Below are 12668 nucleotides of genomic sequence, written 5' to 3' on the forward strand. Positions count from 1 at the left end.
CATGCAATTCGTTGCCCCATTACAGGTAGGATGTGGAGTCTATGGAAAGGGTGCAGTGGAGGTTTAACAGAACTATGCCTGGATAAGAGGGTATTAGCTGCAGGAAGAGGTTGGACAGACTTGGATTGTTTACTCTGGAACACTGGAGATTGTGGGTAGACCTAATGGAAGTATATAAAATTATGAAAGGAATATGTTCCAACTCTTTGATTCATTTTCCAAGATTGAAATATCAGAAAGTGCCTGGAATATACTGTTAGGATTGGTGGTGGAAGGCTGATACAATAGCAGCACTTAAGAGACCTTTGGATCAGCACGTGGATATTCAGGGGATTGTGGGATATAGATTATGTCCAGGCAGATACGGATTGATCTTGGTATCATGTTCGTCACAGAAATTGTTGACCGAATGGCTAATTCCTGAGCTACACACTTCTGTTCTATAGTAGAGGACAGTAAAATTCCCTTCTCTCTCTCCCTTCCTCTGCCATTTTTGGTTCTGGTCTGTGGTGTTAGTATTCATGGCATAATTTAGAATTTGTAAAAACATTAAATTCTGCTGATTGTTTGTGATCTATTTATCAGTCAAAGCATATTTAGAAACCAAATTTTATGCATTAATAGAACAATAAAACCTTACTCTCTGGCTTGACAATACTTTATTGCGTAACTAATATTAAGGTTTATTGCTATACAAATATTTTGTTTACCCCTTTGTGAATAAACATTAGACAATAGCAAATGTCTTAAATGCAACGATTTAAATAGGTTCTCTCTTTGTTTACATAGATCCTATAAAGTGAACAAAATCAACGAGTTGGCCATTGGTGGCTCAGAACAGGTGGTGCTGGACATCTCCTCTGCCCACCAACCACAAGGAAATGAAACCAGGAAGGTTGAGCAATGGATGGTGCTGGCACTATCTCCCATTTTGCTCACACCTCTTAATAAACTTGAAATTCACTCCTTTAACATGGAGCGGAATGCTGGAATGGCGAGGCAGCTGGTGTCAAGGTATGAATCCAACTGACTACTTGTTGCATCTTTTTATTACCAGCAATGTGCTAACTAGTATTCCTTTCTAAAATACAGGCTCCAAAGATTTTATGGCACATGGACAATTGGAGAGTCTGGTGGGGAAAATGCTAAAGGAGGGAAAGGAGGCACAGGAGTCCCACATTGGTGGGCCAGGTGGTTATAGATGCAATTAGGATTGGGAAAGCAACTGCAAGCATTGAAATGGAATCAAATGGCAATCCAGCAGATTGCCTGATGCAGATGTGGGCGAGGGCAAGGGTGGGTACTGGGTAGAGGAAGCAATCAACAGAAGATTGACCCTTAAGTTCCTGAAGGGGATGGAAAGACAGGCACATTACCGTCATACTTCTGGCTCAAGAAGAGAATGAAAGATTGAGACTGCCCACACTGTATGCAATTTACTTACAGTGCCAGCTTGCACCATAAACTAGCACTGTGCTTGTAAGACCCAGTTCTCTTGTTTTACATTAACCTGTAGTCCAACTCAATTTGGTCCAATTTCTCCTGCAATACTCCAATACCAATGATATTTGGCTGGTCACAATCACTACCCTGGTCCGAGAAACTAAAATCATATCAGATTTGCAAGTGTAATGTTGACAAGGAAGCATTCAGTGAAACGTCCTAAGCTATGCATAATAACCTAGATATCCAGTGTTTTGATCCTTTAAATAAAAATCCATATTCAATTGCATAACACCATTATGAAGCTAAATTTCTTGGCACATATTCTATTTCAGAATCATCTGCAAGCTTAATTAAGAGAAATTATGTATGTGTGACTGCTGAGACTTTGGTATCACAACCAAACTACAAGAGGCTGAGAATTCGGAATGCAGTAATTTTGGTTCTACAAAGTTAAAGTCCGATACCATCATAGAAATCATGGTACATAATCATGCACTTTAGTTCATTTGCATAGTTTAGTCATCCAACCACCCATTCACCACACTTTTTTGCTAAATGCTACTTTCCCACTCTCCCCCCCCCCCCCCCCTCATCCCCCCCTCCCCAACTCAGTTTCCATTTATACCGCGCGAGTTACTGCAACAAGCATATACATCATTGGAAATTTAGTGTCTCTTTCTGTGCCTGACTATAAATTCCTGCTAAGATAACAGTAAATAGTGTTGGTTAGGGGAGAGTTCACTTCCCGTTGAGTGCAATTTTGAACTCTCGCCTACATGAAGATTTCAAACTGTCAAACATGTAGATCAACAACAGATCATTAGGAACCCAGTGTTGTGATCTCGTTGTAAATCAATTCTCCATAAAGCATGTGAAGACTGCTTCTCTTCACCTCCTCTCTGACAACCCACTATTTAACTACATACAATTAAACGGTGCTTCGGATACAGCAAACTTAATTATGCACATTTCTTCCGTGGCTCCTCCAAGTGATGTGCATCAATAAACACCGATGTAGCAGGTAAAAAAAAATCTGACCCACAAAATATAAAATTAAGATAATCCCACTAGCTAGATCAAAAAGTCTGAAAGAAGCTCGGTTGAAGCCCGTTTTGATTTGCTCTTACAGGGCACATATCGGAATATTAGAACACTCTCCCTCTTGTCCTACCTCTCCCCCTCCCCAGTCCCCCTTTTCCCCACCCCCGAGCTCCTTTCTTCAGGTCAATAAAGATACTTTTTCTCCTCCTAAACTGTGATCTGAAAGCTATAATTCAACTTTAGACTGTTATCCTATTACATTTATCATCACAATGTACCTTAAATTTTTCCTCAACTACTTATGATAGTCAGGAATTACTAAGTAGTTGGTGTACACTTTCCATTTCATTAAGCTATTCTTCAATTTCAGCCTCCAGTCTATTCTTCCATTATCCATTGATTGTTTAGAGCATGATGCTTTTCGATATCCATCTTTCCTATCTTTCTGGACTTTCACAAATCTACCTATAGGCTGATCATTAATTTTGCCATTAGCTTCTGCAAAATATAACACCTTTTCTACACCTCTCGCCTTCCCTGCAGAACATAAAAATCTTTCATTTGCTAACTGTCAAACGAATTAAAAACTAGAGGCATAAGACTGTCATGGTTATATATTGAACTGCCACATTGTAGGCTGTTAGACTAATGAATTAAAAAAAGGAATCAAGCACCAACAGTTTCCCACCCCAACCACCCTTCCAATCACACCACCTCCATCAACTACCTTTACAGAAATACCCCTGGGATTGCAAATTGTAACAACACCCAAGCAGAAAAAGAAAATATTCAAAATCAATCCAATCACCCAGGCATAATGCAAGTTAAATAAAGCCAAACCCGATTTATGAAAAGCACCGCAAGAATAATTCTAGTTTTTGCCTTTGGCTTCATGTCTACTTAATACTCTAAAAGTATATGAATTGCATGCTTTCATGGCTGGTCAGGAATATTTTTTAAACTTACACAGAACTAAGGCATGTGAACTTCATTGGTTAAGAGCTTGTTTGCTGCATTAACATTTTAAACTGAAATTTACCTTGTAAACAATTCCTCACTATTTGGTGATTACCAAACCGGCAGGCATAAACACTGAATTGAGGATAGCTGAAAATCTCAGCAGTGAGTTTGGCTTTGAGGCTGATTCTTCTTGTGATATTTATATAATGCAGAAAGAATCTAACAATCTGAAGAAGAAAAAACAACTGATCCAACTGCCATGGGGATGCTCGAAACTTCCACTAAAATATCTTAATTTGCATTCTGTGACTAAACTAAACATGCAAACATTCTCAGGACGTACAAAATATAATGAAGCTCTAAACAGCGTTCTAAATGGTTTTAAATGGTTGGAATTTTCTTGCAATATTTGCAGCTTTAGTCGTTGTAAGAGATCCCGTTGCTTTTAATAAAGACCATAATACATGAACGTTCAGTAAAATCTTGAACAGGTAAACGCTCCCAGGTGCGTAAAGGCTTCTCCACCCATTTTATTCTGGATGATATCCCCTCCCCTTTCCCAGACAACGGGAATATGCATTATCGCAGCTGAACGTTTCCCGAGAATTCCAACTGTGGCATATTGTCCACGCATCTCTAAAAGTAAAGCTGCCGTGTGACCCAGTATAGAGGGGCCAGGCAATTCAGCGGGCGAGAGGTCAATGTGCTCAGCCACTCGGTATCACAACCATGTTATTGGAGATGTAACGTCCCCAGACCTGATCCAATCGCCGGGACATTGAAATCGTTCAACTTAGTTTAAGCTTTAGACGTAAAGCTAGGCTTGCACTTTACTCAGCAAAATTACCCACCGAGCGTGCATGTTAATAACAAACCGAGCACCCAAAGCGCTTCATTCATAAACAGAATGTAGTGCCAGGTAGGTCGCTGCAAGTATCAAGCCATGTCTTGCTATATCGCTACATAATTGGTGCAGCTGTAATTTACACGATAATAGTTAATATGTAACATGCAAGGCACTTCAAGGCACCTTTAAATGTCCACATTTATCATTTATTTGCAGAAATAGATAACATGAGTTTTTAAACTTAGAAATGAAGCTAAAAAGTACCACTTCTGACTTTCCAGCACTTCTGTGTTCCCACATGATGGGCAGATCGATTTAAGCAACGGGTCGCGTTGAAAGAGATCTTGTAAATTTCACTTCATTAATCGGATGTTATATTTTACAGCCACACGGTATTACTTAAAATGCTGAATAAAGTTCCCCCAATCACAATGTGTGACATATCTGCAAAACGTACATACTCTGACAATAATGGTACCATTCTCACATGTATTACAACAGGCTATATTATAATCATTAAAGTGCTGCAATGGGACAGATAATATTTTGTGCCAATAAGTCCGCTGCACTAGCCCGATGAACATAAACTGTAAGGCACAATATCAAAAATATAGTTTAGAAAATAAGCAAGATAGACGTGAAGAACGACAGATTCGATTGCTCCATTCCAGGCAGGCCGTTTCCGAGAGGGAGGAAGATTGCAGTTTCAGCACTTCGTATTGCAGGATACCGCAGAGCTTGGAAATGATGGCAAAGCCCTGCCGGCTCCCTGTCGGAAAAGACGCCGGAATGTACAATGCACTCGACTCTGGGACTCAGTGTGCTTTACCGAACTGACGATGTTCTCTACTTACGCGATGCTGCTAGCCCCACACTGGCGTTAGTGCTGCTGATGCAAATCCAGAAGAGCGCCGTTATCCTACGCAGAAGGAACCCGAACATCGTCCAATTCATACACAGCTGGTTACAAAATATGAAGACGGGTGGGAGAGGTTTAAAAAAAAAAACGGGGCAAGAACTAAATAATGACAGCAGCAGCTTCCTTCCCTTCCGGCCGCTCTATGTCGGAGCAAATAATCACTGTGTAAGGGAGGCTGGCTGAGTGGAGCGGGAGGCTGGTGATGTTTGCTGCGCTCTCTCAGTCAACCTGGTGTGTGAGTGTGTGGAGATATTGCCAGGGATGTGCACCGCTTGCGTTTGCACCATCTCCTCTCCTCTGCTCTGCCCGGCGCGCGCTCCCTCCCTCCCTCCCCGGGCCCGGCCCAGCCCCGCCCACATCGCCGGCCACCGCCACCGCGCCACCAGGGGGGGTTTATACACACACACACAAACACCTTCTCTCACAACCCGTGCTGCCCCATCGCAATTGCGCGCATTTATTAAAAAATAATCCTATTGTTATAATAAAATTAAATACAGGGTTACCAGGTGCAAGGTGACGAGGAAGGCAGGCAAAATAGTCAACCAGGTTTGGGTTGGTGTTTTTCCCCCCTCCGACTGCAGATGGCAGCGTCCCCCGGGCCGTCCCTCTCGCAGACTAAAGGCAGCGCGTCGCCGCCAGGTGTCCGCGCGGTCCTGTCGCCCGCCCGCCCGCCCCTCACCTGCTGATTAATATTTGACCGCAGTGTGTGCTGCATCGACTCCGTTAGTGCGTTCAAGTTGCGCACACCGGGAGCAGAGGGACCGCACAAATACAATAGCACAGTGTGATCATTACTGAATTAAGGGAAGGGGGGGAGACAAGTCCAACCAGAGCAACAACAAAAAGTGCCCATTCAACATTTCTGGCGCATCTAAATAAAGTGGCGTCGCTGTACGCATTGCTCCGCTGGAAGCAACTATTTATTCCGTGTCTGTGTAACAGTGATCAGCGGAGAGAACCAACATTGAAATACATTTTCGAACACTAGTGAAATGCGATACAAAATCAGTGTGCGGCAAGAACAAAGTCCACAGCAGTCTAGGTATTTACACGTTCCTCACATACAACAAACATGTATTTATGAAGTATGTCGAGAAGCAAAGGGAGAGAGTCTGAAAACAGCGTCGATTTGAAATAAACTGGTATTACAAATCTCACTGTTTCTCAAGAGTTTGTTATCAGATAGAACACCATCGATAGATAACTCGAAACAAAACAGTTGCCAATATGGGAATTACTTAATGATTGTTTTCAACATATTGGCGTGCAAATAATACGAGAAAGTACTTAACATTCAGATTTAACCTGGGAGACGGTGGGAACCGGAGGAGGTTATATAAAACAAAAACCCACCTTTTCTCAGTTGGGTTCATTTGCGGACAGGTGGTGATATCTCAGGCCTGTTCTTTACAGCATTTTGATTTTGTTTTCGGGAAATAATGATAAGTCTGCACATTAGTTTATCGGATTAGTTTATAGACTCATTAGTTTATAGACTCATTATAAACCTATTAGTTTATAGACTCACTCCGCAACAACCCAGATTGGGTTATCAAACCCACCGACAAGGGAGGTGCCGTGGTAGTCTGGCGCGCCGATCTCTACAAAGCTGAGGCCACGCGCCAACTCTCGGACACCTCCTCCTACTTATCCCTGGACCATGACCCCACTGACGAGCACCAGGCCACCATCTCCAGCACCATCACCGACTTCATCAACTCCAATGCCCTACCCGACCGAGCCTCCAACCTCATCGTTCCCCAGCCCCGCACGGCCCGTTTTTACCTTCTCCCTAAAATCCACAAACCTGACTGTCCCGGAAGACCCATTGTCTCTGCCTGTTCGTGCCCCACCGAACTCATTTCCAAATACCTTGACTCCATCCTATCCCCCTTGGTTAAATCCCTCCCTACCTATGTTCAAGACACCTCAGACACTCTCCGTCGTCTCCGCGCATTCCATTCTCTAGGCCCTCAACCCCTCATCTTCACCATGGACGTCCAGTCACTCTACACCTCCATCCCCCACCAGGATGGTCTCAAAGCCCTCCGGTTCTTCCTCGACCAGAGAAGCAACCTATACCCAGCCACTGACACTCTCCTCCGCCTAGCGGAGCTGGTCCTTACCCTCAATAACTTCACTTTCGACTCCTCCCATTTCCTCCAAATACAAGGCATAGCTATGGGCACATGCATGGGCCCCAGCTATGCCTGCCTATTTGTCAGTTACGTCGAGCAATCCTTGTTCAATACATACCAGGGCCCCATCCCCGACCTCTACCTCCGCAACATCTACAACTGCTTTGGTGCCACCTCCTGCACCCGCATACAACTGACTGACTTCATCCACTTCACCACTAACTTCCATCCGACACTCAAATACACCTGGACCATTTCCGACACTTCCCTACCATTCCTTGACCTCACTATCTCCATTGCAGGTGATAGACTTCTGACCGACATCCACTATAAACCAACTGACTCCCATGGCTATCTGGACTACACTTCTTCCTACCCTGCTTCCTGTAAGGACTCCATCCCCTACTCCCAATTCCTCCGTCTACGCCGCATCTGCTCCACGGATGAGGCGTTCCACACCAGGACATCTGAAATGTCCTCATTATTCAGGGAACGGGGGTTCCCCTCCTCCACCATAGATGAGGCTCGCACCAGGGTCTCTTCCATACCCCGCAACACTGCTCTCTCTCCCCATCCCCCCACTCGCAACAAGGGCAGAGTCCCCCTAGTCCTCACCTTTCACCCCACCAGCCGTCACATACAAAAAGTAATCCTCCGTCAGTTTCGCCACCTCCAACGTGACCCCACCACTCGCCACATCTTCTCATCTCCCCCCATATCTGCCTTCCGCAAAGACCGCTCCCTCCATAACTCCCTTGTCAATTCTTCCCTTCCCTCTCGTACCACCCCCTCCCCGGGCACTTTCCCTTGCAACCGCAAGAGATGCAACACTTGTCCCTTTACCTCCCCCCTCGACTCCGTTCAAGGACCCAAGCAGTCGTTCCAGGTGCGACAGAGGTTTACCTGCATCTCCTCCAACCTCATCTATTGCATCCGCTGCTCTAGATGTCAGCAGATCTATATCGGTGCGACCAAGCGGAGGTTGAGCGATCGTTTCGCCGAACACCTCCGCTCGGTCCGCAATAACCAAGCTGACCTCCCAGTGGCTCAGCACTTCAACTCCCCCTCCCACTCCGTCTCCGACCTCTCTGTCCTGGGTCTCCTCCATGGCCACAGCGAGCAGCACCGGAAATTGGAGGAACAGCACCTCATATTCCGCTTGGGGAGTCTGCATCCTGGGGGCATGAACATCAAATTCTCCCAATTTTGTTAGTCCTTGCTATCTCCTCCCCTTCCTCAGTCCCCCTGCTGTCTCCTCCCATCCCCCAGCCTTCGGGCTCCTCCTCCTTTTTCCTTTCTTGTCCCGGCCCCCCCCCCCCCCCCCCCCCCCCCCAGCCCCGATCAGTCTGAAGAAGGGTTTCGGCCCGAAACGTTGCCTATTTCCTTCGCTCCATAGATGCTGCTGCACCCGCTGAGTTTCTCCAGCTTTTTTGTGTACCTTCGATTTTCCAGCATCTGCAGTTCCTTCTTAAACACATTAGTTTATTGGCCCTGTGTGGCCGCAGTGATAGTTAAATAGGACTGTTTTCACAGGAAAACATTTGTCAACAAACTTTTATCTTTGGAAAACTTTAAAACTACCCCTCCCAACAGAAAATCGTCAACGTATTGGCAAATTCTTGAAAAAAGTCTATATAATTTACAAATATTTTCTTTTCTTCACAAAGAAGGTAATTTCTCAAAGAGCCTTTGCTCAAAGTATCAGGAAACGTTCACGAACTTCACTAAAATCATTTTGGTTTGAGTTTCAATTTGGAGAGATATAACATGGAAACTGGTCCTTCAGCCCATCAAGTCTATGCTGATCATCGACCACCTGTTCACAATAGTTCTTTATTATCCCACTTTCTCATCAACTCCCAACATACTAGGGGCAATTTTTACTGAGGCCAATTAATGCACAAACCCACATATTTTTTAGATGTGGGAGGAAACCAGAACACCTGAAGGAAACTCATGTGGTCACAGGGAGAATCTGCAAACCCAACACAGAGGTCAGGATCGAACCCGGGTCTTCGGCACTGTGAGGCAGCAGCTCTACCAGCTGCACCACTGTGTCACCCAATTATTGAAAACATTTGAACCAGACCATTCTTCTCAATTTCATGGATCATTCCAAATTTCCTAATTTCATTACCATAAAGGGTTGGAGACAACCTCTGTTTATTGATGACATGTTGTGGGAGCCTGCATGTGATTGCCATGCCCACATTTATTTTGTGACAGCTAAATTGATTTATGGATAAGTGTTCTATCCATTATTTGAGAATAGAATTTCTTTCTCCCTCATTTCACTCCTGTTTTTGTGCTGCATAATATATCATGCATCATTCCCTTGTAATATTTCAAAGGCTTCCGGTTCCAATTCCAATACCACATTTAGAATGTTGATGGTGATCAAACCATGTTGCTGAAAATGATAAAGGAATTCATCATGATAGAAACAGTCAACCATAATCCTAAACTAATAGCCAGGCCCAAATGCAGTGAATATCTTGAACTGCAACCAACAACAACCACCACCCTCCCCCTCATCTCCTCCCCCCCCCCCCCCCCCACCCAAAAAAGAGACTACACACCCTTCTTCCTCCCTCACCCCACCCCATTCTAAAAACAAATGGATCTATAATGTTACAAATCAACCCATGTCTCTGTGACTGTTGGACCAGGTTGGAAGGGCTGAATTATACACTTCTTTCCTGTTCCTTTCAGCCATTTGTAGGAGACCACATATCAATAACTCAAAATGAGTCCGTCTCCAATTTCCCAGTTTTTAGTGATAACTTTCCTGAAGGCATAGACCACATCCAGCTGAGGGATCATGAATCACATAGCGAGGCATTAACATTCTGTGAGACAGCACAGATGGTGGCGTTGAATAAACATCTAAAATAATCTTTGTTGTTATCCTCTCCAGGGATGCAAAGTTTCAAAATGAAATTGAAATATTTTGCTAGATACTAAACTAATTAAACTAAACTAAACTAGATCACCACCACACTAGATCAGCTGCAGAAATGGCAGACAAATAGCAAATGGAGTTCAACCTGAACAGGGGTGTTGAAAATAAGGAGTGAGTATACAGTTAATGGCAAGACCCTTATGAGCATTTCTATGCAGAGAGATCTTGGAAGCCAAGATCATCATTCACTAAAGCTGACAGCACCAGTAGATAGGGTGACAAAGAAGGCGTATGGTATCCTTGCCTTCAATTCTGGGGGCATGGACTATAAGAATCAGGAAGTCATGACCAAGCTCCATCAGACTTTGTTCAGGCCTCATTTGGAGTATTGTGTGCAGTTCCTTTCGTCCCATTACAGGAAAGATGTGGAACTTTGCAGAGGGTGCAGAGGAGGTTTAACAAAATGTTGCCTGGATTATAAGGTTTCAGCTACAGGGAGCGGTTGGATAGACTTGGATTGTTTTCTTTGGAATGTCGGAAGTTGAGGGGAGATTTCGTAGGCCAGGGTGGAAATGTCCAACACGAGAGGGAATCGATACAAAGTAAGAGAGGGAAAGTGGGAAAGTTTAATAGAGATATGCGGGGCAGGAGGTGGTTGAGGCCTAGAACTCATTGCCAGGGGCAATGGTGGAGTCAGATACGATAGTGACATTTAAGAGGCTTTTCGATAGGTACATGGATTTGTGGGGAATGGAGGGATATAGATCATGTGGGCTGATAGGCCCTTTCCTGTGCTGTGCTGTTCTATGTTCTATGTATGGAATGATGATAATAATTTCATCTCTAGGATATATATATATATATATATATATATATAGTTGTCTAGGGCAGCAAACAGTGCCGGATTTAGATGAAGAGAGGCCCCAGGCTATTCCACTTGTGAGGCCCCTCCCAATCCCCCATCCCCACGATTAGAGGAAGATGAAAGAGTGTTTTCAATAATTTGAGTAAAGCCAAGGATGATGACCAGCGTTTAAAATTCCGCAATTTTAAAATTCCGCAAAATTCCGCAATTCGCAATTCCTTCTCTAAAGGACATAAAATGTTATTGTTAAACACCGTAGTGATTGAGTAGGTTTCTAACAACGATTATCAGCTCTACCCCTAGCATTGCTCCTTGCCAACTTCCTAGTTCAAATATCTTTGCACTTTCCTACTTACCCCTGAGTTTTGACTTTTTAAGCCTGCAAGTATCCAAAGATGGTCCCTGCACCCGCCATTGCTGCTTACTGGAGCACGTGTGAAAGTTTGCCGGACCCCGGTGCCACCAGATTGACACCGATGTGCAGCTGAGCGTGGCCAATGAAATAAGGGGCTGGAAAGCTGGGTGTTTTATTTATTTATTTATTGCCAGCGCTAGTGTCGAGTTATCGGCTTAAAACTATTATTCTGAAATGGAGGGCAAGGAAAATTACTGAAAGGATGTTTAGAAAGGGGTTGTGTGGGAGGGGGAACCTTCAAAACCTTCATAACCTTTGTACTATTTCACTGATCGGAACAAAGCTTATTTGACTGATCGTTTTTGCGCAAATTTAATTACAATGCAGACAGGAAGTGGTCAAGATGAGAGTTTTAGTAATATACTAGACTAAGTGGGAGCCATTGGATCCCATGTTCACACAGGAGAGCTGGTCCCCCAACGCAATATTCCACCTCTCCACCAATTCCAATATTTCTGGAGAGCTGGTATGGGTGTTGTTGGCTGCAGGGACTACTGGTCTCCAGAGGGCTAGTATGGACATTGTGGGCCAAATGGATTCTTGGGGTGGCAACTCAGCCCCTCAAGCCTGATGTGCTGGCAGCTCACTCACATCTGGTGGGCTGGCAGTTGACTCACGGCTATTCCTTGAAATTCCATTTCAAGCAGAGTGCAAGGCCACCAAATTCAAATCCATTTTCTTACCATTTCAAGCAGGGTGCAAGGCCACCAAATTCAAGTGCAATTTCTTACCTCTTCGAGCAGGGTGCAAGGCCACAAAATTCAAGTGCAGTTTCATACCACTTCAAGCAGGGTGCAAGGCCACCAAATTCAGGTTCAGTTTCCTACCACTTCAAGCAGGGTGCAAGGCCACCGAATTCAAGCGCAGTTTCCAACCACTTCAAGCAGGGTGCAAGACTACCAAATTCAACTGCAGTTTCATACCACTTCAAGCAGAGTGCAAGGCCACCAAATTCAAGTGCAGTTACATACCATTCAAGGAGGGTGCAAGGCCAGCAAATTCAAATGCAGTTTCATACCATTTCATGCAGGGTGCAAGGCCACCATATTCAAATGCAGTTTCATACCATTTCAAGCAAGGTGAAACCACCATAAAACCACATAAAATACCACACACAGTTCAGTAGACCTTC

At 44.3% G+C, this 12668-nt stretch overlaps 1 protein-coding gene across 1 annotated transcript in view; it reads right to left on the bottom strand.

The window, feature by feature from the left end:
* cntnap2 (contactin associated protein 2) overlaps positions 1–5516 on the bottom strand; it is a 1677584-nt gene extending 1672068 nt beyond the window's left edge. The window contains exon 1 of the mRNA XM_033050359.1: positions 5149–5516. Within this exon, the coding sequence (XP_032906250.1) occupies positions 5149–5248 (100 nt within the window). The 5' untranslated portion in view covers positions 5249–5516. The remainder of the gene's footprint in view (positions 1–5148) is intronic.
* Positions 5517–12668: the final 7152 nt, after the last annotated feature.

This window comes from Amblyraja radiata, chromosome 2, assembly GCF_010909765.2.
Source record: "Amblyraja radiata isolate CabotCenter1 chromosome 2, sAmbRad1.1.pri, whole genome shotgun sequence".
NCBI classification, from domain to species: Eukaryota; Metazoa; Chordata; class Chondrichthyes; order Rajiformes; family Rajidae; genus Amblyraja; species Amblyraja radiata.